The sequence below is a fragment of the Ictidomys tridecemlineatus genome, chromosome 12, assembly GCF_052094955.1.
Source record: "Ictidomys tridecemlineatus isolate mIctTri1 chromosome 12, mIctTri1.hap1, whole genome shotgun sequence".
NCBI classification, from domain to species: Eukaryota; Metazoa; Chordata; class Mammalia; order Rodentia; family Sciuridae; genus Ictidomys; species Ictidomys tridecemlineatus.
Window position 1 is genome coordinate 98792915 of NC_135488.1, and position 22482 is coordinate 98815396.

General features: G+C 42.7%; 1 protein-coding gene across 2 annotated transcripts in view; it reads left to right on the forward strand.

The window, feature by feature from the left end:
* The window catches only part of Alk (ALK receptor tyrosine kinase), a 651421-nt gene that overhangs the window by 472765 nt on the left and 156174 nt on the right, over positions 1-22482 (forward strand). For both annotated transcript variants that reach the window (XR_013429124.1, XM_040271529.2), the window contains exon 5: positions 1071-1198. Coding sequence is in view for 1 of the 2 variants with exons in the window: in XM_040271529.2 (XP_040127463.2) it covers positions 1071-1198 (128 nt within the window). In the remaining variant the exon portion in view is untranslated. The remainder of the gene's footprint in view (positions 1-1070; positions 1199-22482) is intronic.

Here is a 22482-nt window from a genome sequence, read left to right on the forward strand (position 1 = left end):
TAAGAAAATATGGAATGTTGTGATGATTTCAAGGGTGTACACCATAGTCAAACCCATTGACTTATATACTTTAACTCATCAAATTATACTTTTAGTACATGCAATTTATTAAATGTCAGTTATACATTTGTAAAGTTGTTTTCTTGAGGAAAGAAAATAGCCCAGATAATTTCCATTCTCACTCAAAATTGTGTATATATATATATATATATATATATATATATATATATATATACACACACACACACACACACACATATACATACATATATATACACATACACACATGCATATATATATATATACATATGTTTGTGTATATATATGTATATATCAATGTTGAAAAGTAAATTTGATGTTCCAATCAGTGACAGGAGCCATTCCAAGAGGTTAATAGCATGAGCAAGGTGTAAAAGTGTTCGTTTAGCTTATTCTCTGTTCTCTGACAGTGTCAGTGTCCTTGATTATAGATGGATGCAGAGCTCACCATTTGACCTGCTTCTATCTTCTTCTGATTGCACTTTTTTGCAAAGTCCATGTCAATCTTAGGTACCTTTTACTCCAAAATACATGCTTGGGTGCACTTTAATTTTCCCACAGTAAATAAATAGCTCTTGCTGGCTTCCCATAAGTAACAACATAGCAGACCTGAAGGTTCTGAGACTCTGGTATCAGATAAAGTGCCAAAAACTAAGTTTATTTCTAGAAAGAATGATCCATAGACTGATAAATGTTTTGAAGACTTTGCCTCAACTCTGCTGCCAGCTCCTTTCCCCTAGCTACTGAAATATTCCAAATATCTGAAATTGCCTTAAAAATAATATGACAAAAGAAATGCCATGGCTAAAGTGGGTTTGAAAATTGTGTTTCTGAGTTAGCCGGACAAGGAGGAAGCAAATGTTTACACGCTGCTGACAGGGTCATCATCCCCAGAACTATGTGTGCATCCAGCTCTTGGTACCTGTAAAGAATGTAAACCCTGAAGTCACTGCATGACCCTCTCTGCAGGTGAGGCTGCTTCTCATCACTGTTTTTCTGTGCTTTCTTCCTTTGCTTTCCAACTGAACCAGCTGGACCGTGCTGCAGGGAAGAATTGGGCGCCCAGAGAACCCATTCCGAGTGGCCCTGGAATACATCTCAAGTGGAAACCGAAGTCTGTCTGCAGTGGACTTCTTCGCCCTGAAGAATTGCAGTGAAGGTATTTGAACTCAGCTTGCTCCACTCATTGAGAGCCTGTTGTCATGTGTGTCAATGACCTGCAACTGTGCTTAGCTGGGAAGGTGCACACTTATACATCGAAGGCTGTGGTGCTTAGGAGCTGATTCTAAATATTACGAAGTGCACCATAGACCCGACGATCAATTTTCAAAGATCCAGAATAAAATGATAACTACTTAATATAAAGCTGCATCAAAGAGAATCTGGTGTTTGCTAGGTAACATAGTAGCTTAACTTCCCTGGCTGCCAAATGTTTACAATTATTTATATTTGATCGTAGAACATTTTAAATGGAGGCCAGGCAATAGAATGGTGTAGTGAGCCCCCAAGAACCCTCAATGCAATTTCAACTGTTATCAAGATTCCTCCATTTTTGCTTCACCTTTATCTCTACATACTCTGCACCTTCCCCATAACTTAATGCTTAGTTTGCTTTTTCTTTTCTCTGAGGTTAAATTTGCAACTAAATATTATAATGATTTTACTGAAGCTATTATTGAGGGACCACATGGGAAATGGTTATATGTGAAATCTTTAGCTTGTTTTGTAAAAGCCATTAGGATAGGGTCCACTCTTGCCATTTAAATCCTTTTATACAAGTCCCACATTGTGAATTTATTTCAGGATCTATTACCGAGAGAAGGTAATTTGTTGGGGCTTTTTTTTTTTTCTCCTTTTTTCCTTTGTTGCCAGGAAACTCTGAACTAAATGCAATGCACCATCACAGTAATTATATCTGTGTAATTACACAGATATAGGTTTTTGATAAGCTTTTCCCCTTTCCTCTGAGAGTTTTTGATCTTCTGTTCCTATTTTCAATATCATGTTTTATATGTAACTTTATTAAACTTTGCCTCAACTCTGTTTTCTAAGTGGGATGACATGGATCATCAATAGATATATGAGGATGGTTTTCCTCGATTTCTCAGAAGACCCAGTCATAATTATAAGCCTCCTTTATTCCCCGATATCAAGGGTAGCTAAGCTTGAGTTCCACCAACTTCAGGAAGAGTCCTTTAATCATTGCTGTTCTGTAATTCCTGCCTCTGCCCAGAGGTTGACTGAAGCCTGTGCCACGAAACCTGGGGTCTGAGGGGCCAAAGAATGAAGGGCAGACAGGAAGGAAATCCAGGGTACTCTCAGATCTAAATTCCCAATTTTGACTATTTCTAAACAATCCTAAAGGCCCAGGACACAGAGAAGCCCTCTGTTTCCTGTGGAAGCCTGGATTTGAACCTGGTGCTTCTTGGAGGTGGGTTGGGTTAGAGACACCCTTAGTTCAGGAGCCCCAGTGACCATCTTGCTCCTTACACTGTTGTAGCTTCTCATTCATTGCAGGTCTCACAAGATCTTTCACAAATGAATTTTATTGTTGTTCTTTTATTTTAATCAGAACGGAGTTGTGTGTGGGGAGAAGAAAAATCACCACAAAATGATAGATTACACTTTAGTTCAAGTTGAAATTGTGGTTGCCCTATAATATGAGACACTGTAGAGAAACTGTGGTTTGGGAGCTAGCCAGGAGTTTGGCTGTCTGTTTCTGCACTCGTGAACTTAAGGGATTTGCGAGTGTCTCTGGAATTCATCAAGCTGCAGAGATATTGAGGGTCTATGTACCTTCCAAAAGAAGCCATCTGTTGAAATGGAACAAGTTAACAGGAATGTGATAGAGAAAAGGTATCCAGTTTCTAAAACTGGCTTATCTCATTTGAGCAACATCAGGAGAAGAAACAAAGAGACCGTAAATATCTAGATATTAGGCCTAGCACAAATGCTGCAAAGATTTCCTGCCCTGCAAAAGCTCCTTGCACATTCAAATTATGAATTTCGTCAGATGTACAATTTTTTTTTTTGGTTTCAGGGATTGAACCCAGGGGCATTCAACCACTGAGCCACATATCCCCATCCCTTTTTTTTGTATTTTATTTAGAAACAGGATCTCACTGAGTTGCTTAGGGTTCTCACTAAGTTGATGAAGCTGGCTTTGAACTTGAGATCCTCCTGCCTCAGCCTCTCGAGCTGCTGGGATTACAGGTGTACCCCACCACATCCAGATTCTTTTATACAGATGTCTCTCCCTTACTTTGCAGCTCCCTCTCACCTACAAATTCCATCCCCTAGAGCTTGTGTAGCATTTGCAGAGAGTCTGTTACAGGGCTTTAGAGACCTATTCCTGGTCTGCTTCATTGGTTTCTGATGAAACCAATGGAGTTGACCTCTTTAAGCTTTCTCTAATGATCCAGAAAATTGCTGCTTGCAGACACCCTCTTACAGGAGGGAGAATAGAAGACAAATCTGCCTCTGTGTCCCCAGGGAAGGCACTTGGCCAGGTTGTCCTGGTCTACCTATTACCCAGGACCCAGGGTCCAGAGGCTCCAGATCCAAGGAGAGATGATCCTCGTGAGGAAGTAGTTGTTCTCTACACTCCTCCTCTCACTAAGAACACAGCCATCAAGGGGCATGAAGAGATTTGCGTGGGTGTGTGAGAAAGAGAGCAGAGAAGAGCAAAGTGATCCCAGAGGTTCCCTAGAACTCCTTATTCTTCTGTCATAGTAGGACAAATTCAACTAGTGTAGACAAGTTGTTATCCTAGGAATTAGCCTAAAACTACACCCACATATATTTTTAAAAATATATATTTTTTTAGTTGTAGGTGGACACAATACCTTTATTTATTTATTTCTCTGTTTGTTAATTAATTTATTTATTTAATGTGGTGTCGAGGATCGAACCCAGTGCCTCACGCACACTAGGTGAGTGCTCTATCACTGAGCCACAAACCCAGCCCCATATACCCACATATTTAAAGGGAAGAAATGTTTTGGTGAGGTTTAATGGGAAAGTCATATTTGAGGTCTGTGATACAGGCTAGTATATTTTCTGGGGGTCACTGTTTTGGTGAAGTTATGACAAAGGGAGAGAAAGGGGGAAAAGTAGCTAGCATCTTCCAGGGGCAAACAAAGCTGATGACATGCTAGTCAGAGTTGTAGATGTTTCTAGTCTATTTTCTGTTGGAAACTTGGTCCCTTGGTGATAAGGCACAGATAACATATGAAGGGAAGTACCACTATAGATCTTCATGACTCTTCTTTGGCCCACATGAAAAGAGATGCCATTTTAGTTAATCTGGAGAAGGCTTACAGGAGACACTGGGAAAACTCTCCCTGCAGAGGTGACAATATCTATCCATAGGTATCACCAGGACAGTGGCCATGCCTATTTTCTCTTTAAATCTTTACATGACTCACAGTCTGTTGAGAATGTGGGCTGATAGCAACCACCACTAACCTTGATGGAGCACTCCCAAAGTGTCAATCCTTTTACATGTGTTATCTCATGCAGGCTTAAACAATGATGCTGTAACAGAGGGACAAATCTCCTCCCTTTATAGATGGGGAAACTGAGCTCACAGGTCATTCAGTTGGTGAAAAGTAAGGCCAAACTGAACCCTAAGTGAATATGACCACAAAGCCATTGTTTCCGTCTACTCTCCTCTACCATCTTGGTTGATGTGCAGAGGCTGGGGTTTTATTCATTACTGGAAACCTCAGAATCATCTTTGTTCCCCATCTTCCTCCACTTCCTTGGCTATAACCTTGAGCCCTTAAGCTTGCTGCTGCCTCGTGTTCTATTGCCGAGTGCCACTGCTGCAGACTCTTACATTTGCCCTTCTGACTCTGTTTTCTTAGCCATGCACCTTGATCTCCTTATGTTCTTCATATATGTCACCTTAGCCTTCGGCTGGTCTAAAACTGCTACCATTTCTTCCCATCTTGCCAGACAGACCTCTTCAGTATTGCATTTCCTTGTGGCACACACATGTGACTTTTATTCCCTCCCACATCAGAAAACAATGAAATATAGGGGCTATACTGGGACACCTCCCTCGATTTCTGGGGCCAGGAAATATCATTTGCAGCTACTGTAATTCTGCTTGGAAAACATGGCTGTCTGCATCTAAATTTAGTAGCTGCTTTACAATCATTTCCCAATTAGTCATTTTGGGATCCCAACTTGAGGTTCAGGACCCTGTCCTATATTTCTTTTATTTCTTGAGGGAACAGTTAGCGCAGTAGTAAACACATAGGAAATGTCACATAAATACTTCTTGACAGATTGGTTAATCAATCAATTAATAAATGTTGCTTCTGTTTTATGGCCTTGGGCTATTGCCCTATTACTGTGAAGAGAAATTGCTTGGGATGGGTTTTTCCCCTGAAAACCCAGTGAAAGAGCAGGCTATATGTTTGACACAGCCGAGAGGGATATCAGCCCCCTGATATACCCAGGTCTGGGCTTTCAGGGAGCCCTGAGTCCATTCACAAAAACCTTTCTTGAGCAGACAACCCAGGGCAATAAGATGGCAGCATACTCATTAGACCTCTGAGCTTCAGAGATGTCTACAGAAAAATCACAGGTCAGAATGGGCAGGACAAGTTTCTCAAAAAGGATTTGAAAAGGACCAGAGTGCCTCTGAGAAGCTCATAAAAAGGAACATGACTGCAGCCACCCAGCACTTCCGCACACCAAGTCCTTTTCCACATGTATTTTTTATATTAACCCAGTTAACCCTTTCAACAATGCCACTGGGTACATATCATTATTATCATCACTCCAGTTATATGGCTAGGGAAATTGAGGCACAGAGAAGTAAGTTGTTCCCCCAAAGTCCCACAGCTGATATTGGAATGCAGGTGGGGGCTCTAGCTCCAGAATCCATGCTCTTAGCTACCACTTCTTTCTGCTTCCTATGGAAGGTCACTGCCAAAAGAACACCAGAAAGTATCTAACCAAGACACAAAGATTGTCCCCGAAATTTGACATGGTAAATTACTGACCAGTCCAAGGTGCTTTCTGCTTCTACCTTATGGTTAAGTTCCCAGTTTTTCTTTGAAACCAATTCAATATTACCTTCTCCCTACCCAGAAAGACCCCTACCCACTGGTCTGCACAATCTCAGGGGGCTGCACAGGATCTCATCCATGAAAAGCAGGGAGCTGTGGGTAGCTTCTGTCTGAACCTAAGTGACTTTACCGCAGGTCACCAGCAAGAAACCTCTGCAGGTTCCCAGGCCAGAGCCATGCTCATCTCACAACAGATTCTTAACAAGAAGCAATCTAGGCCCCTGACACTGCTGAGACACCTGCATACATATTATCTCTGATTCATCCATTAGGGAGTCATAACCCCACATGAGGAGTTAGCCCACTGTTTTTTCAAGCTCAGGAAGCACGAGGAATGCAAGATGTCACACAGAGCCCTGACTGCCACAGATGCCTTGAAACACATGACCCCCGAGATAGAGAACAAAATTCTTAACTTCTCTGGGGCCACATTGAAGATATTTGAACTTGATTCAGCCTTTAGAGGCTGAACCCATACTTCAAAGTCTACAAGAGTCGAGGATATATAATTATTCAAGTAGAAGTATCTTAAGGAAATGAAGATAGGTACCCAGAACCCACCATCCCACAATCCTTGACATCCTCCATGATGAGTTTTCATGAAACACAGTCTGATCTTCAATGCTCCTGTTAACTTCAGCTTTTCTAATGCTATGATTCTATCCTATTTAAAATATGAAAGTCAGGGGCTGGGGAATTAGCTCAGTTGGTAGAGTGCTTGCCTTGCATGCACAGGGCCCTGGGTTGAATCCTCAGCACCACCACCCCCCCCAAAAAAAGAAAGAAAGTCAAAAATAGTTACATTAGCCATGCCTTCTTTAAAAGATAATGAACATGCACAGGCTCTATACTTGGGATGTAAGCTATTTTCACAAGGCCAGATCTTTTTTCAGATGGGTCCTGTATTTGAGACACTAGGCACTGAGTTAGTATGAGTATTTATAAAAGTAAAAAATGGGTGACATATCCAAGTCTTGACCCCTCTCTTTCCTTCTACTGCACCAAAAACACTGATAGTCAATAGAGGACATTTTCCTTAGGTCAGTGGGGACAAGAATTAAAAAAAAAAGAAAGAAAGAAGCTGAACAAACAGATTCTAATCTTTGGCCAGCCATGTGGAGCCAATCAGTGTTTGGAGTAGGCTCCAAAAATCCAGCTGGGTAAAATGAGGGATTACTTCATGGGCTCCTGGCAGCCAGGCCCAAATTGGGCATTTTTTTGTTCCAACAGCAAGCAACACCCCAGCAGGATCCTCAGTCTGTGCTTGTAAATGGAGATTACAGTGACATTCTGTCTTGGGGTTGCCAGCAGAAAACTCTCTCTTTATGTAGCAGATTCATCTATCCCTCCACCCATGGATCCCCCATTCATTCAGCAGACATTTACGCAAGCAGATACTAAGCTGAGTGCAGACAGACATTGATATAAAACTGCCATTTCTGTCTGGGCTGAGTTTTGGTATGGTGGCTTTAAGTTGTCTCTTCTCCTTGGCACAGAAACTATTCCCCAGTGGGCATCCCTGACTTATATTTATTTTGCAACAGGGGAGTTGACCAGGTGCCCCATTTGTCAAGATGTCTTCCTCCAAACTAGTACCACTTTTCCTTTCTCAGAAAGACCGTAGAAGGAATACTGAATCGGCAATCAGGAGTCCTGGATTGAGGTCCCCTCCCCACCTCTTATTTTCCATAAACCAACCAACTCTTCAGATCCAAAGGGACATTATCAGCCTCCTTCAGAATTGACACATGGATGGTTTTTGTAATTGAAGGTGAAAATAACAGTAGGTCAATGGTTGTCCTGGAATTGACCTTGCCATGAGAGTACACGAGAAGGGGGCGGTGGAGGTGCGCTATCATGATGCCATAGGCTACCCAACCTCACTGACTGGGCCTTTCCTTGCCTGAAGTCTTTAAGGTTCAATTGCTCCCTCACTGTTGCTCAGGTTATCATGGAGAAGCTACCATTCACAGAAATAAATTGGTTCCTCTGACACCTGCTGCAAAGCTTGTTAATTAATGGCCAAATGCCAAGGTGGATGATGGGAGTCACAAGCTGCCAACCTGAGAGGTGCAGCAAGCTGGGTCAGTCTCTTCAAGGGACTGAATCAGCTCTGTAGTGGTGGGGTCCGTGACTCAAAAGTGAACCCGGGGGACAGCACAGCCACAGCCTCCAAATGAGCCCTGTTTGTGGTTGGTGAATGCTTTTTTCAAAACACTCCTTAACTCCCTATTTCCAAAGTCTCCTGGCCTTAATTTATCTGTATTCTGAATTATTTAAAAGACGAGCATTAAAATTACAATTTCATGTAGCCACTCAGATCTCCTCGTATTTCTCCGAACAGCCCCCACTCAGGCTACTTTCCACTATGCAACTTCAGGGTGCTCTTTGAAAATCGTGCACTTCTTCCAAATCTCAGCTCAAATACTATTTTCTTAAAGAAGTCTCACTTCCGAATTATGTTTCCATACGTTTCTGTTTTAGAATGGTCTATTTCTCTCCAGAGTTATTTTTGTGTTTCACTTAATAGATGTTCCTAGAATCAAAGAATGTTCTGTTTTTTTAATCTCTGCATCTCAATTAGCAACGAAGAGTATGCTGTTTTCATTGTGAGCACTCCATAAAGGCTTACTTATCCCAGTAGAAGAGAGAGATTACAGGCTTTAAAGTCAGACAGAACAGAGTGTGGAATCCCAGCTCCATCATGTCCTACCTTTGTGAGCTCAGAAGCATTTCTTAAATCCATGGGTTTTGATTTTCTCATCAGTAAATGAGCTAATAATACTTAAGTATAGGGGTTTTTTGGAAATTAAAACAGATATTGTGTGCAGAGCCCTTGGCTAGTGCCTGATACAATAAATACTCTCTAAGGCCCCTTGATTAAGCTGAATCCCCTCATTCTGCAACCAGAGCTGAACAACTCTGCACAGCTCTTTGAGGTATGTTTGTGGCCTCGCCCACCTTCTGCTTTCCATTTGCACTTTGTCTGAGACATTGGGTGGAGGCAAAGGCTATCCCATTCCTAACAGAGACTCCGATAGCCCTGATCTGCATTCTGACTTCTAGGCCTGCTACTTCTCTTTCCCTACCATCCACCCTTTAACATCTGGTAGAGTTGTTGGCCTTATCATTTTGTGATCAGATGCCCAGGCTTCTTTGTGCCATGCAAAGGAATAGTACTGTTCAATCCTCTGAGGATGGTTGGAAGTTGGAAAGTCTTTTGGACATGCCTATTACACTGCCTCCCTCCCAGAAGACTGGCATCCAAAGTAGCCAGGCCAGAGTGCTGGAACCGGAAGGAATTTTGCTGGCCTCCCTTCTCCCGACCAGTGCACAGCTACTCTTGGCAGAGACTCCCTTACTTTGGAATGGCTTATTCATATTCACTACTAAAGCCAATTACAAATGCCCACAGAGTGCTTCGGGACAATAACAATTGCTTGGGAAGACTATTTTAAATATCCGACCGACCATTGGAACTCACCAGGAAATGGAGGCAGACACAAAAGATTTTCAAATATAAATAAATAAGGAATGAATGTGCTGAGGTCATTGTACTCCCAGAAGAAAATTACTTTCAAATTACAACTACATAAAAGAAATAATTGAAAAGATTAATCACACTAAAATAATTGGTCTATTTTACAAGTAATTTGGAGCAATATTCAGTCATTGACATCAATGTCGAGTAGTAAAATAGTAATGAATTTCATTCTCTGACTAATGTATTTATTTTATTAATGGTACTAAATGGTGTTGTTACTGCTTATAAATATTTCATAACTTTTAATTCATTAAGATGTTCAAGGAATCTCCAAAAGTATTTATTAGTTTTAAATCGTCCTTAGTATTCAATATGCAATCGCCACTCTGCCTGGGTAATTAAAAAAAATTATTGTTTTGGGTAATGGGAATCTCTTTGAATGGGGAGGATTAAGCCCCCATTATTAATGAGACTGGTCCTCCAGCTGGAGATGAGTGAGGGGCTTAGGGATCTGCTTTTTCTCCTCACTAAGACCCCTCTGCAGCCGAGCTTTAAAATCAGTGGCTATAAGGCAAACAGGGTGGACCCAAGTAAATTATTGCCAGAGGAGAAGAGAGAAATGTCCGTTTAGACACAGATTTCAATCCACCACTTCTCTGACACCCTCTCCACCACCCTGGAACAGCTGGGGAACTCAAACATCCCAACCTCACTTCCTCTGCTTCTTTCATTCACTGAAGGAGAGAGACCACATAGAGAGGGAAATGGCCGAAAGGCAACAGAAAGAAAAGCAGAGAACAATAGCAGCTTAAATCATGAAAAGATTTGGATAGGATTTGGATGAGGAAAAAAAAAAAAAGATTTGATTTCTGAGGCATTTGGCTGCTACGCATCCATGATGTGGTACTTCTACTTAATTTGTGTGAGAAATAAAGATGGCACTGTCTATCTACTCCAAGGTCCCCGTGAGAATTAAGTATGACAGTGTGGTCCTCCTGACATAATCCTAGACCTCATGGGTTTGTTCTAAGCTTCCTGATAACCTGAGAGTGTATGGTTGGCCCAATGAATGGCCTTGGCAAATCTAAACCCCTGGAAGAATTTTTGGTTCGCATCATCAGGAAAAAGTGGACCAATAGTGAATTAGCACACCTCAGTGGACAGGGGACGTCCAGGCATCCCTAGGAGGAGGGAATAGAGGTCTCGTCCCTCAGCGCCAGGACTCTTCAATTCCTAAGATAAAACATGACCTAGGGAAAATCTTTCCCATTCATAGGAAGACTAGTAAATGACTTCGCTCTACCCTTCCATGTGAGGTACCTCAGAAGGACATTGGCAAAGTATCACTCCAGGGGACAGAGGAACATGGTTAGGAGAAGGTACACCAGGCCTCAGGTTGTCATCTGGGGAGCTGGGGCCAAAAGGGAAGGTGTCTTTTCAGTGCAAGTCATAGGTGGAAACACCAGAGACTGGTAATGGGGTATAAACTCCCAATTAGGCAGAGAAGAAGACCAGGTCTTTTCATTGCCTTTAAGAACAAGGCTGCAATGTCCTGTCTGAACCCCAAGTTCCAAGCACCTGGGTTGATGGACCATCATGGCAGCACTGGGATCCTCTGAAGCCAAATAGGGAAGGGGTCCAGAAAGTGAGAAGAGCTCTATGAGGCTCCCAGGCCACCAGGATACCCTTTCTGCTCCAATTAACATGAGCCATGTGACAGACCAGTGGAAGATGAGAGGCTCAGTTCCTAAAATCGACATGCCAGGTCAGATTCAAACTCACCAAGTATTAGATTTTAAAGTCTCCTGTGCATTGGCCTAAAGTCTCTTAAACCTTCCAAAGGACTGAGTTGATCCTATGCTTGGTGTGTTGGGTTTTTTGTTGTTGTTGTTTGTTTAGTGGGGACAAGAGAAGGGGTCCTGAACCTTTATCTGAAGATCCTGCAGACAATTTGCCTCTTCTCTCCCTAGGCCCCTGAACAGAACTGCTCACACCAGAGGCTATAGGAACTACTTTCCAAAATCCTCCAGAGAGGAGGACCTTGCACATTGAGTGGGGGGCCTTTTGCTAGCTGAGGGACATAGATTGGGAACACAAGAGAGGCCCTGCTGGAACTTGGCAGTCTTTCTCTTTGCACTCGTGGTTATTCTGAAGTTTTGGCATTCTCTGTCTTCGGGTTATGCTGAGACCATGGTTTTTGTGGAACTTTATTTTGCCCTTCTTGTTGCAATTTGTTTTGGGAGGAAACTGGGAGACAGTGACTGGGCCGTTGCCCAGAAGGTCCCTCAAACCCCAGAGCAAATGGCCTCTGAGATGCCTACTTCCCTGAGCTCTAGCATTTGGGATTCTGTGGTCAGCTTTTGGGGGGATGTGAAGTCTTTTTGGATTTTGCTGCTTCCATGTCTTCATAGCTCTTAGCCAGCATTTTGTATCTGTGAAACGATTAACAAACATTGACTAATTGCCCCTCATTAATCATTCATGAAACTGGTAGACCAGGGTCTTATAATTTTCCTCAAGAACACGGCTGCAATATCCTGTCTGGGCCCCAAGTCCCACGCGTGTGGGGTGATGGGCCTGCACGGCAGCGCTGGGTTCCTCTGGAGCTCACCAGGGGAGGGGGCCGGAAGGTGAGCAGGGCTCTGTGAGGTTACCAGCCCACTAGGAGGCCTTTTCTGCTCTAATTAACAGGAAGGATGAGCCACATGGCTGACCAATGGCAGCTGAGAGGCAATAAGCTTTAATTAGAGGATTCTTCCTGGAAATTCACACGAACATATTAAGTCTGCTGTCTTAAAAGGTCCAGAGAGGTTGAAAGCCTAAACTACTCCTTTCAATCATTTGCAAAATTTAAATATATTAAAAAAAAAAAAATACTGGCCCTGGACAAAAGCTCTGATTAGCTCCAGTGCGACAGGGATAGGTGACCCAAGTCTAGGGTATGCAAGGCAGCCAGTCCATATCCCATCCTGGGCTGGTTGTAGGGTCTGTAGTTCAGAAACGCACAGTAGGGCAGGTGAATGATCTGGAGCATGACAGGAGCAACAGAACTCCCCTGGAGAGGGCAAATTTATCTGTGGGAGTGTTGGGGAGCAAGCAAGTCTCACTCCCAGAGGTCAAGGGGAGCCCGAGAGTAGCTTCAAGACTCTGTCCTGTGGACCTGGGCTTATGAGTATGTAAATCTCGGATGAGAAATTTCTAGAATTACATTTGTGTGGATCAGAACAGAAAGCAGAAAGTTAACAAGGAGAGCTGTCTCTGTTTTCCTTCTTCTTATCCCAAGGTTGATACCTTTCTTGTTCGTGCACAGATTCAGACTCACGTTCACTCTCAGGGGCTCTCCCCCTCCCCATCTCTGATGGGCACACTGTGTGCATGTGTGTACTGATGTGTGAGGGCCGTTCTCCTAACTCCTCTCTCCTTCTTCCGTTGACATGCCCTTGTGCTACATTCCTGGGTGTGTGTAACACCAAAGCATCTACTCAAATCAGAGTCATTGTACAGGTTTACTCTGCGGGATAATAAATAAATAAGTGCAGATAGATCGCCTTCTGCCTGGCTGTTTGTTTTGACACCTCATGGACAGCCTCTCCCCACTTCTCCCCACCCTCAGCCGCAGCCTCTCCTCGTGTGTCTCTCCCAGATTCTGGGTGTCTTTCACTTTCTGCTTGTCTCTGAACTCCTTCTCACTTCTTGACTTTCTTCTTTTCCTTTTATGAGGGGAAGAAAACCAGGCTGTGGAATTGGCTGTCTGATCCCTGTGGCCACCTCAATTATAAGAGAAGCTTGCTGTGCCCTGGCCTCAGGCACAGGCCCCAGGCTCCATGTCTACGGATAGGTGGCTGAAATGGTCAAATTGGCCACGCTGGGGCCCAGCCCCCAGGTGTGCACAGATAGGATCTTCTTCTCTTTAGACATAGGGTCACTGATTCTCTTTCCATTCCCTCTTTTTTCCTATCCTATTTCTCTTTCTTCTCTTTATATACCTGTCATGACCTCATTAAGAGACCACCTCACACACAAATGCACACACACAGAGTGAGGGGGCTGGTGGGCATTTGGACACAGTAATCCTGCCAAGGGCCAGAGACTTTAGTTGGAGAATGAAGTTCTTTTTTTTAAAATTTTTAAACTTTAATTCCCACATAGTAGTTGCACTATGTATGTGATAGTGTGACGTGTCCATACACCTGTGTAGTATGTAATGATTGGATCTGATAGTTGTCATTGACACATCTATCACCTCAGATATTTACCATTTCTTCACATTGAGATCATTCTAAATGTTTTCTGCCCGTTATTTTGAAATATTCAATTATTTTTTATTCAATTAATTTTTATTCATAGTTATCCTACCACACTGTAAATATTAGAAGTTATTTCTCTATACCTGTGAACCACCCTCTCTCCATCACCTCCCTCCCCCACACACTTCGTAGGCTCTGGTGACCATTATTCAATTCTCTACTTCTTTGAGATCAAATTTTCAGCTTCTACATGTGAGAACACCATAATGTTTGTCTTTCTGGGCCTGACTCCTTTTGAGGAAGGTCTTAGAAAAGGCTGAGACATTTCCTAGCATGGATCACTTGGCAAAGCCAAAGATGAAGGAAAATAAAAGGGTCAGCATTTTCCACTACGGGTCTAGTGAAATGGCAATGAGCTCTCGGGTACTGGAAGCTGAGATTGCTTTCGCCACTATATGGGGGGATACTAGAAGCCAGGAGTGACATGCAAAGGAGCCGTCTTCTGTTCTAGGTCAACACAGCAGAGTCTAAGCTCAAAGTGAATTCAAGAGATATTTTCCCCCTTGTCTTTTCCCAGTCTTTAGTAAAGTCGTGGTGAACATTTTAACTTCTCTTGGTTGTACTCCCAGAGTTTTATTCTGAGTTTTTGCCAGGATTTTCAAGGGTTCAAATGTCAACTCCAAGAACAGACTAATGATGGCAGCGGTGGTCCATAGGATTCTCCAAGGGAATGAAAAAATCTCAGAAAAAGAGGAAAGAGGAAGAGGAAGGAAAATGGGAGAAGGCTATGAAGTCAAATCACTCCTCACCCAAGAAGTTCAACTTTTGTGCCAAACCTGGAGGCCCAGGGCTTAATTGGTTAAGGAAGGTGAAATTTCCCTGCCTGGTAATGTCCAGATGTATAAACTGGGTTCTCCATTTCCCTACCACATAGTAATTTAATTTGTTTTTTTAATTTTTTTTGGTTGTTAAAAACAGCATAGTATTGGCACCAAAATAGACTGGTAGACCAATGGCACAGAATAGAGGACACAGAGACTAACCCACATAATTACCACATTTTCTTTATCCATTCATCTACTGAAGGACATCTAGGTTGGTTCCACAACTAAACAAAGGTGCCAAAACATAGAGAAAAGATAGCCTCTTCAACAAATGGTGCTTGGAAAACTGGAAATCCATATGCAACAAAATGAAATCATCTCTCACATAAACAAAACTCAACTCAAAGTGGATCAAGAACCTAGGAATTAAACCAGAGACCCTACGTCTAATAGAAGAAAAAGTAGGCCCAAATCTCCATCATTTCGGATTAGGCCTCTACTTCCTTAATAAGACTCCTATAGCAAAAGAATTAAAATCAAGAATTAATAAATGGGATGGATTCAAAATAAAAAGCTTCTTCTCAGCAAAAGAAACAATCAGTGAGGTAAATAGAGAGCCTACAGCTTGGGAGCAAATTTTTACCATTTGCACATCAAATAGAGCACTAATTTCTCTTTTTAAAATTTTTATTATTAGTTGTTCAAAACATTACATAGTTCTTGACATATCATATTTTATACATTTGATTGAAGTGGGTTATGAACTCCCATTTTTACCCCGTATACAGATTGCAGAATCACATCGGTTACATATCCACTTTTTTACATACTACCATACTAGTGTCTGTTGTAGAGCACTAATTTCTAAGGTATATAAAGAACCCAAAAAGCTAAACTCTAAAAAAACAAATAACCCAATCAATAAATGAACCAAGGAACTGAACAAACACTTCTCTGAAGGTGACATACAATCAATCAACAAGTATATGAAAAACCGTTCAACATCTCTAGCAATTAGAGAAATGCAAATCAAAACTACTCCAAGATTTCATCTCATTCCAGTCAGAAGAGCAGCTATTAAGAATACAAACAAAATAATCGTTGGTGAGTATGTGGGGGGAAAGGCACACTCATACATTGCTGCAAATTGGTGCAGCCAATATGGAAAACTGTGTGGAGATTCCTTGGAAAACTGGGAATGGAACCACCATTTGACCCAGCTATACCACTCCTCAGTCTATTCCCATAGGACTTAAAAACTGCATACTACAGGGACACAGCTACATCAATGTTTATAGAAACACAATTCACAATAGCTAAACTGTGGAACCAACCTAGATGTCCTTCAGTAGATGAATGGATAAAGAAAATGTGATATGTATTACAATAGAATATTACTCAACAATGAAAGAGAATAAAATCATGGCATTTGCAGGTGAATGGATGACGTTGGAGAATATATTGCTAAGTGAAGTAAGCCAACCCAAAAAAATCAAATGCTGAATGTTTTCTCTGATATAAGGAGGCTGATTCATAGTGGGAGGAGGAGCATGGGAATGTTAGACAAACTGTAGATAGGGCAAAAGGGAAGGAGGGTGAGGGAGGGGGCAAGGAGGTAAAAAAAAAGATAGTGGAATGAGATGGACATTACTACCCTAAGAACATGTATGAAAAAGACACAAATGGTGTGAATATTTTTTTAGTTGTTGATGGATCTTTATTTATTATTTATTCACTTAACATGCAGTGCTGAGAAATTGAACCTAGTGCCTTGAACATGCTAGAGAAGCCCTCTACCACACTCAGCTACAACCCAGCCCAGTAATTGAATTTTATAGCAAGCATCTATCTTCCAGGACCTGGGTGAGAGACTAAAATTCCTTGGATTTTATAATACATTATATTTGCATTTTTATGTTATTATATTAGGTAGTGCCACTTCATTCCACGCTCCACTGGCAGTGAGGTCACCCACGCCCAAGATTGGTTGGTGATATTAATGATGAAAATCGGAAAGGAAGTCACAGACTCACCACTAGTGAGCTTCTTTTGTCAGAACAGAAATCTTCCCACCGTGTCTCCACCTTGGTCCTTGGTTCTGACCTTCAACTAGTGCCACTTGTCATGGTATGAGGACAGCCCAGGGTTTGGTTGTAAAGCTTTCTCAGGTTCAAGCAGGACTTCCTGTTACCCGGGTAGATCATCCCAGCACTATCACCTGTTTGACTTTTGCTTCTGTTATTTTCCCCTCCTGCTAAATGGTGAGCCTTCACTTTAGATCTGTATGTCTGGTGTTTAACTCATACAATAGGGGCTCCAGAAATTTTTAGTGAGTGTTGAATGAGTGAGTAAATGGATGAGCCAAAAGGGCAAGGCCTGGGAAACTGTCTGTGAATGGAAAGCAGAGTGGGAAATTGAGATCAGTGACTAGAAAACAGCAGATGGGCAAATATATCAGTATTTGAGATAATTTCAGATATCCACTTACTCATGTAGGCATTTGACTTCATAATTATAGACAAAAACAAATATGCCCAGGAGTGGAAGCTTAAATTATAGATTCCCTGTTTCCAAAAATTTTAAGAATGGACTCTCCCTCACACCATCTAGAAACTCCTTCCATAGGCCCCAGCACTTCCAGGACTTCCAAGCAGGTGATCAGCAATATCCCCACCCCACCCTCTGCAGTTTGCTGAAGGTGGGACTTCGCCTCTGCTGTAGGGATGCTACAACAGAAATGAATACAAATGTATTAACTGTAATCTGTCATTCCTCTTGCCCTCTGGGGCTTCAGTTGACTGTACAATTTTTCAACCATTGAAAAATCATAAGCTTCACATAATTGAGTACCAGGAAAGGGCCTAAAGGATTTTTTTTTAAATCTTCCCTCCTCCTTTATTTTACATATTAACAGAATGAAGTCCAAAGAAGTTAAGGTTCTACAAGTATCAAGTGACAAATTTATGACTTTTGACTTTTTGTTTGTTCGTTTGTTTCTCACTACCCTGTGAGTTTGGCTCTTGACTCACCATGCGGGGCAGAACCTGGCACAGACTAGATGCTCAGTCAGTTGTCTTTAATTGAAATTAAAGGAATAAAATGATATCCTGATAAAGTATCAAATGGGTATAAGCATAGTGGGACCTTATGTCTCTTGTATTTTCAAAAAGAGACCAGCTCAAATCAGCCCCGAGAAAGGGCATGCTCAAGAAAGGATCATATCCATCACCGTAAGTATTTGTCATTTCTTTGTTGTAAGAACATCCTGAATCCTCTCTTCTAGCTATTTGAAATATGCGTGCTTTATTGTTAGCTCTGATGCACTCTTGTGCACTATAACAATAGCTAACAATACTGAGCACAGGGCCCCAGAACTTACTCCCCCTCTCTAATGGATATGCTAATCACTCTGATTTGATCATTATACAACATATACATGTATCAAGATGTCACATTATACCCATAAAGATATACAATTATTATGTGTCAATAAAGTCAAAAGAGAGCAACAGTGAGAAGAAGAAAACCGGACCAGTTGTGATAGAAGAGAATCAGACAATTGGAAAGGATTTTAAACAGCATATAAAGGTTGTAAATTTTATATTTTATGTGCAAAAATGAAAATTAAACTTTTGAGGAGAACTTTCCTTTTCCACTGATGGCAAACAGCTTCATGTAACCAATTTAAAGTATATCTGATACTTCGAAATTTTCTTCCTCCTTTGTGAATAGATAAAAAGACAATGAAGAATTCTTCCCCTTTTTAGTCTTCTTTCCATTACTCTGGGTTTAACTGGAAATAAGAAGCCTCCTTTAACATCTAGTACCAGTGTAGCCATCCACTCCACGGTGTCTTTGATTGGGGACTCTTCTGTGAATATGACTGAGGAGTCACTGCTTACAAGTCATCTGGTCTACCTGAATCACTGGCTCCAGCCACAAGGCCTCTACAGGCCTCCCCACACCCTATCAGCCATCTCAGAGCCTTCACTGTAGGTTCTGAGACCCTGGAAGCTGCTCCCTGATGCTCTGGGTTCTGAGCTCTGTCTATGAAGAACTTCCTGGCTCTACCTGCCACCCCCAGGACCCTCCTGACTGAACTGAGAGCCCAGACCTAACTCAGGGCACATTGCCTGCTGCTCACAAAGCCCTTCAACCATTCTGGCCTTTCACTCCTTCCCACAACCCCAGCAGGTACAGCCCCAGGTAAGGAAGACAAAGGCCTGATTGTCCAAGCACAGCCATTGTCTTGCTCTCCTTCACCAGTGGTCTCTTGGCTCCCAGTCTTTAGTGTATTTTCCATACCATCACACATTCTGCCTCCCTCTGTGGATTTTTACTGCAGTTCTGTTTTGGGGTCCATCTTGATTCCAGATTTTTAGGTTCAAAAATCTGTTTTACTCAGAAAAAGTCTAGATCTTACTGTTGAAAACCTGTATTTTTCAAGTGGATCTACCACCCCAACCCAAAGGAGGGCATGAAGAAAGCAATGGGATTAGACTCAGTGAAGTATCCTCTGTAGAACAGCAGCACAGAAAGTTTATTTTAAACCTGAATCTCTTCCTTCTTTGCCTTGGGGTTCTTGATTTCCTCTTCCTCCCTGTCCTCATTCTCCAAAATGGATACCACCAATTCCTGTGATGGCACAATGCCTACGACATAAATGCTCCATAAAGATGAGCCGGATGAATGGAAGAGGAATGGATGAATGATTGAGGGACTAAATGGCATGTTAAGATTGCTCCATTACCCACACCTGCTCCCTGCTTCTCATGCAGCATCCACCAAAACAGCTTTATTCAGCCATTTTGCTTAAGGAAGAGCTTGGCAAGAACTCCTGAGCCAGATTTTGATTTCCTTGACTATGAAACCCAGAGCATGTGTAAGGCATGATAGTTAGCTCTTCTTCAAAGATGGTATGTCTTTCTGAGAGAATCGGCAGGATTTCTATCTGAACCCCACTGCCTCTTAATACAAGTGTGCTGGGGGCTTCCAGCTTTTCCAAGCAGTAACATGAAACCCATGGTGCACCAACCTGGATAGCTGGTCCTTCCCCCAGCTCCACCTCTGACCTCCTGCATCCCAGAGAAGTCACCATGGCAACTCATGCTGCTCTGTTTTCCTTTCTTCCAGGAGGGAATAGGGGAAAAAAGAGACACCAAAGCCTTCCAGCCATGCTGGGTCTTGTCATTACCCAAGCTAGGTATTTGTTTTCCTAGTCCAAAAACATAGGTATCTTTCAGAGAGCTTGGGTAGCTGTTTGAGATGCATGTGTCTTGATAGCCTGCTTTTAATTAATCTCTAATCATGAAGAACTCTAATTCAATGTAGAACATTAGCTCAGTCATAGTTAGAGTTTACCCATTTTGAATCTGTGTTTATAGCCCATAATAATGAGGGACTATGAGGCTGGGTGGCATTTTTAAGGGCTTAGATTTATTTCAGCAAGACCACTGGAGGGTTTTGTAATCTCACTCCCAAAATAGGAGTAAGGGGAGTTCTCATATAGTGGGGAGTGTCTCTTCACACCAGCATTACCCCAGTTTCCAGCTAAGGCATTATATTCTCCCTATGCTTTCCCAAGCAGATTGCAATTTGGGTTCTTCAATGCATTTCTTAATAAGTTTTTGAAGAGAAGACTGTATCTGAATTGTTGACTCAAATTGTACCAGCTTTCCAAGAATCCTGATTTCAGTGGTGGGAATGATGAATTGAAGAGTGATTTATTTGGATTTTTATATGTGTCTATCATTTAGGTCCACGGGCTTGTGTACAAAGATTGAAAGACACAATTCCCTGAGAAAAATAGACTGAGTAATTGTCTGTAGTCTACCATTCTATGACAACCATTCAATCCAGGCCTTTTAGGTCCAGAGGAGGTAGTGTCCCTGCAGGCTTCAACACGTATAGGACACATCTTGGTGGTAGTGACAAGTTCATGAGGATGTGAGAAATGAGGTCAGATAACTTCCACCAACACTTTCAAGTCACAAGATAGATCTCTTTGAAACTGAGTAGTATAAGCTCAGAGGGTCACCAATCCATAGAAAAGGCTGGATATGGATAGGCCACTATCTAAAAAACAGCCCAGCAGTAATGGAGGAAGCCCCTAGCTATTATGCAAGAGAAACTGAGGCTAACTTATTCTTACTCAGATTCCTGGAAAGAGAATAGGCAGGTACAAAAGAAAAAGAAGGAAAAAAAGAAAGAGAGGATGCCAGGCCAGGCAAGTGAAGGATTCTGATAAAAGTATTCTGAGAAGCATCTTTCCCTTTTTTCATACAAAATGGTGGTGATATGATGGAAAAACTGTTGGTTGTTGTGGTAACAAATGGCAAGCAGTAGGAGAGATATTACCTATGCCTCAAAGTTCATTCAATAATTGTTTTGTTTTGTTGGGGTGGGGGTTGTACCTGCTGCTGGCTGGCGCCATGCTAGGGTCACAGGCAACATAAATAGGAAGGCAATTCACCCATGTTTCCTGGCCTTAAAGCGCTCAAGCCCTGTGCAAGACAGATTGGGAGGAAGTGATTCCAGTAAGTGAGGCAAATGTGGGTAAAGCTAGTCCCCGAGCCGTGGAGTGTGGGGGAGGGAGTGACTGAAGCAAGAGGACACTAGAAGGCTCCAGGGAGTGAGGCACTTAGCAGGATCTGCACTGGAAGCTGCTTGTCTCTGAGACCTGTAGGCCCTGGGAATCTGCCTGAGCCTCCCTCCCTGTCTCCCACAGGGCTGACTCAGATACCCTGCACACCCCTCTAGGACAGCCCCTCCACACTTGTCACACGCTGAACGCCCCGCCTCCTGGAATACACTGTCAACTGCTGGCACTCAAGGACCATGTTTTATTCATGTCTGCCTCTTTAGCACCTAGAATATTGATGCCAAGGATTGTGTCAGAGTGTGGGCTGCTAATTAGTGTTTGTTGGAAGGAAAAAGAAAGGAGAAAGGAAGAAGTGAAGGAAGGAAACCGATACCTTAAACTCCCAGCACGCACTTCCAGAGCCTGCGGTCCTTCTCCTGTGTTGACTCCTTTTTCCTCCTTCTCCAAGTCTGCCTCTCTCTCCCCTGTTCTCTCCAATGCTCCCTCCTCTTCCTAGCTCCCTTGGGTCTGCACCCCTCCCCCCCTAATCCCCCAGTAGCAGGGTCAGAGGTCTGAGATGGCTCATGAGGAACAACGATGTGAAGGAAAGGATGGGTAAAAGATCATGTGTTTCCAAGTCAACCAGTCTTAGGCCTCGGGTCACTGATGAACAAGGAAGAACCAGGCCCCGTGCCTCCACAGCGACAGTGGGTAGGCCATGGCATGCAAGAATCAGGTGGCCCAGGGAAAAGGCCATGGAGAGTCCGTGCAAGGTGAGAAAGAACCTGCAACGTGACCCCAAATTGCAGATCCCATGGGAATCCCCTCACTCAGCTTCCTCACTTTATATCACCAGAGAGACTAAGTGACTCGCCCAAGGTCACACAGAAAGTCATGGCTGGGTTGAAACCATTGCTGGTCTCTCAATTCCTAGCCCAGCATCTTCCCTCCCTAACGTGTGGCCTGGGGCTCCAGCAGGCCCGTCGCCCACGTCCAGAATTGATGCAGCTGACAAACAGGGAGCCATTCTTCCTGCTGAGAAATGCCTCTAGTGAGGGGGGAGGAAGGTGACAGCTGTTTAATAGCAGCTCTGTGGGATGGTTCTGGACTTAGAATGAGGAATATTATCTCCCGCTAATGCGTTCGAAGAGACGCAGGGAAACAGAATGTAATTACCCAAACGGCTGTTTTTCCCGGATACCAAAACCAATTTTCCCACCCTGGT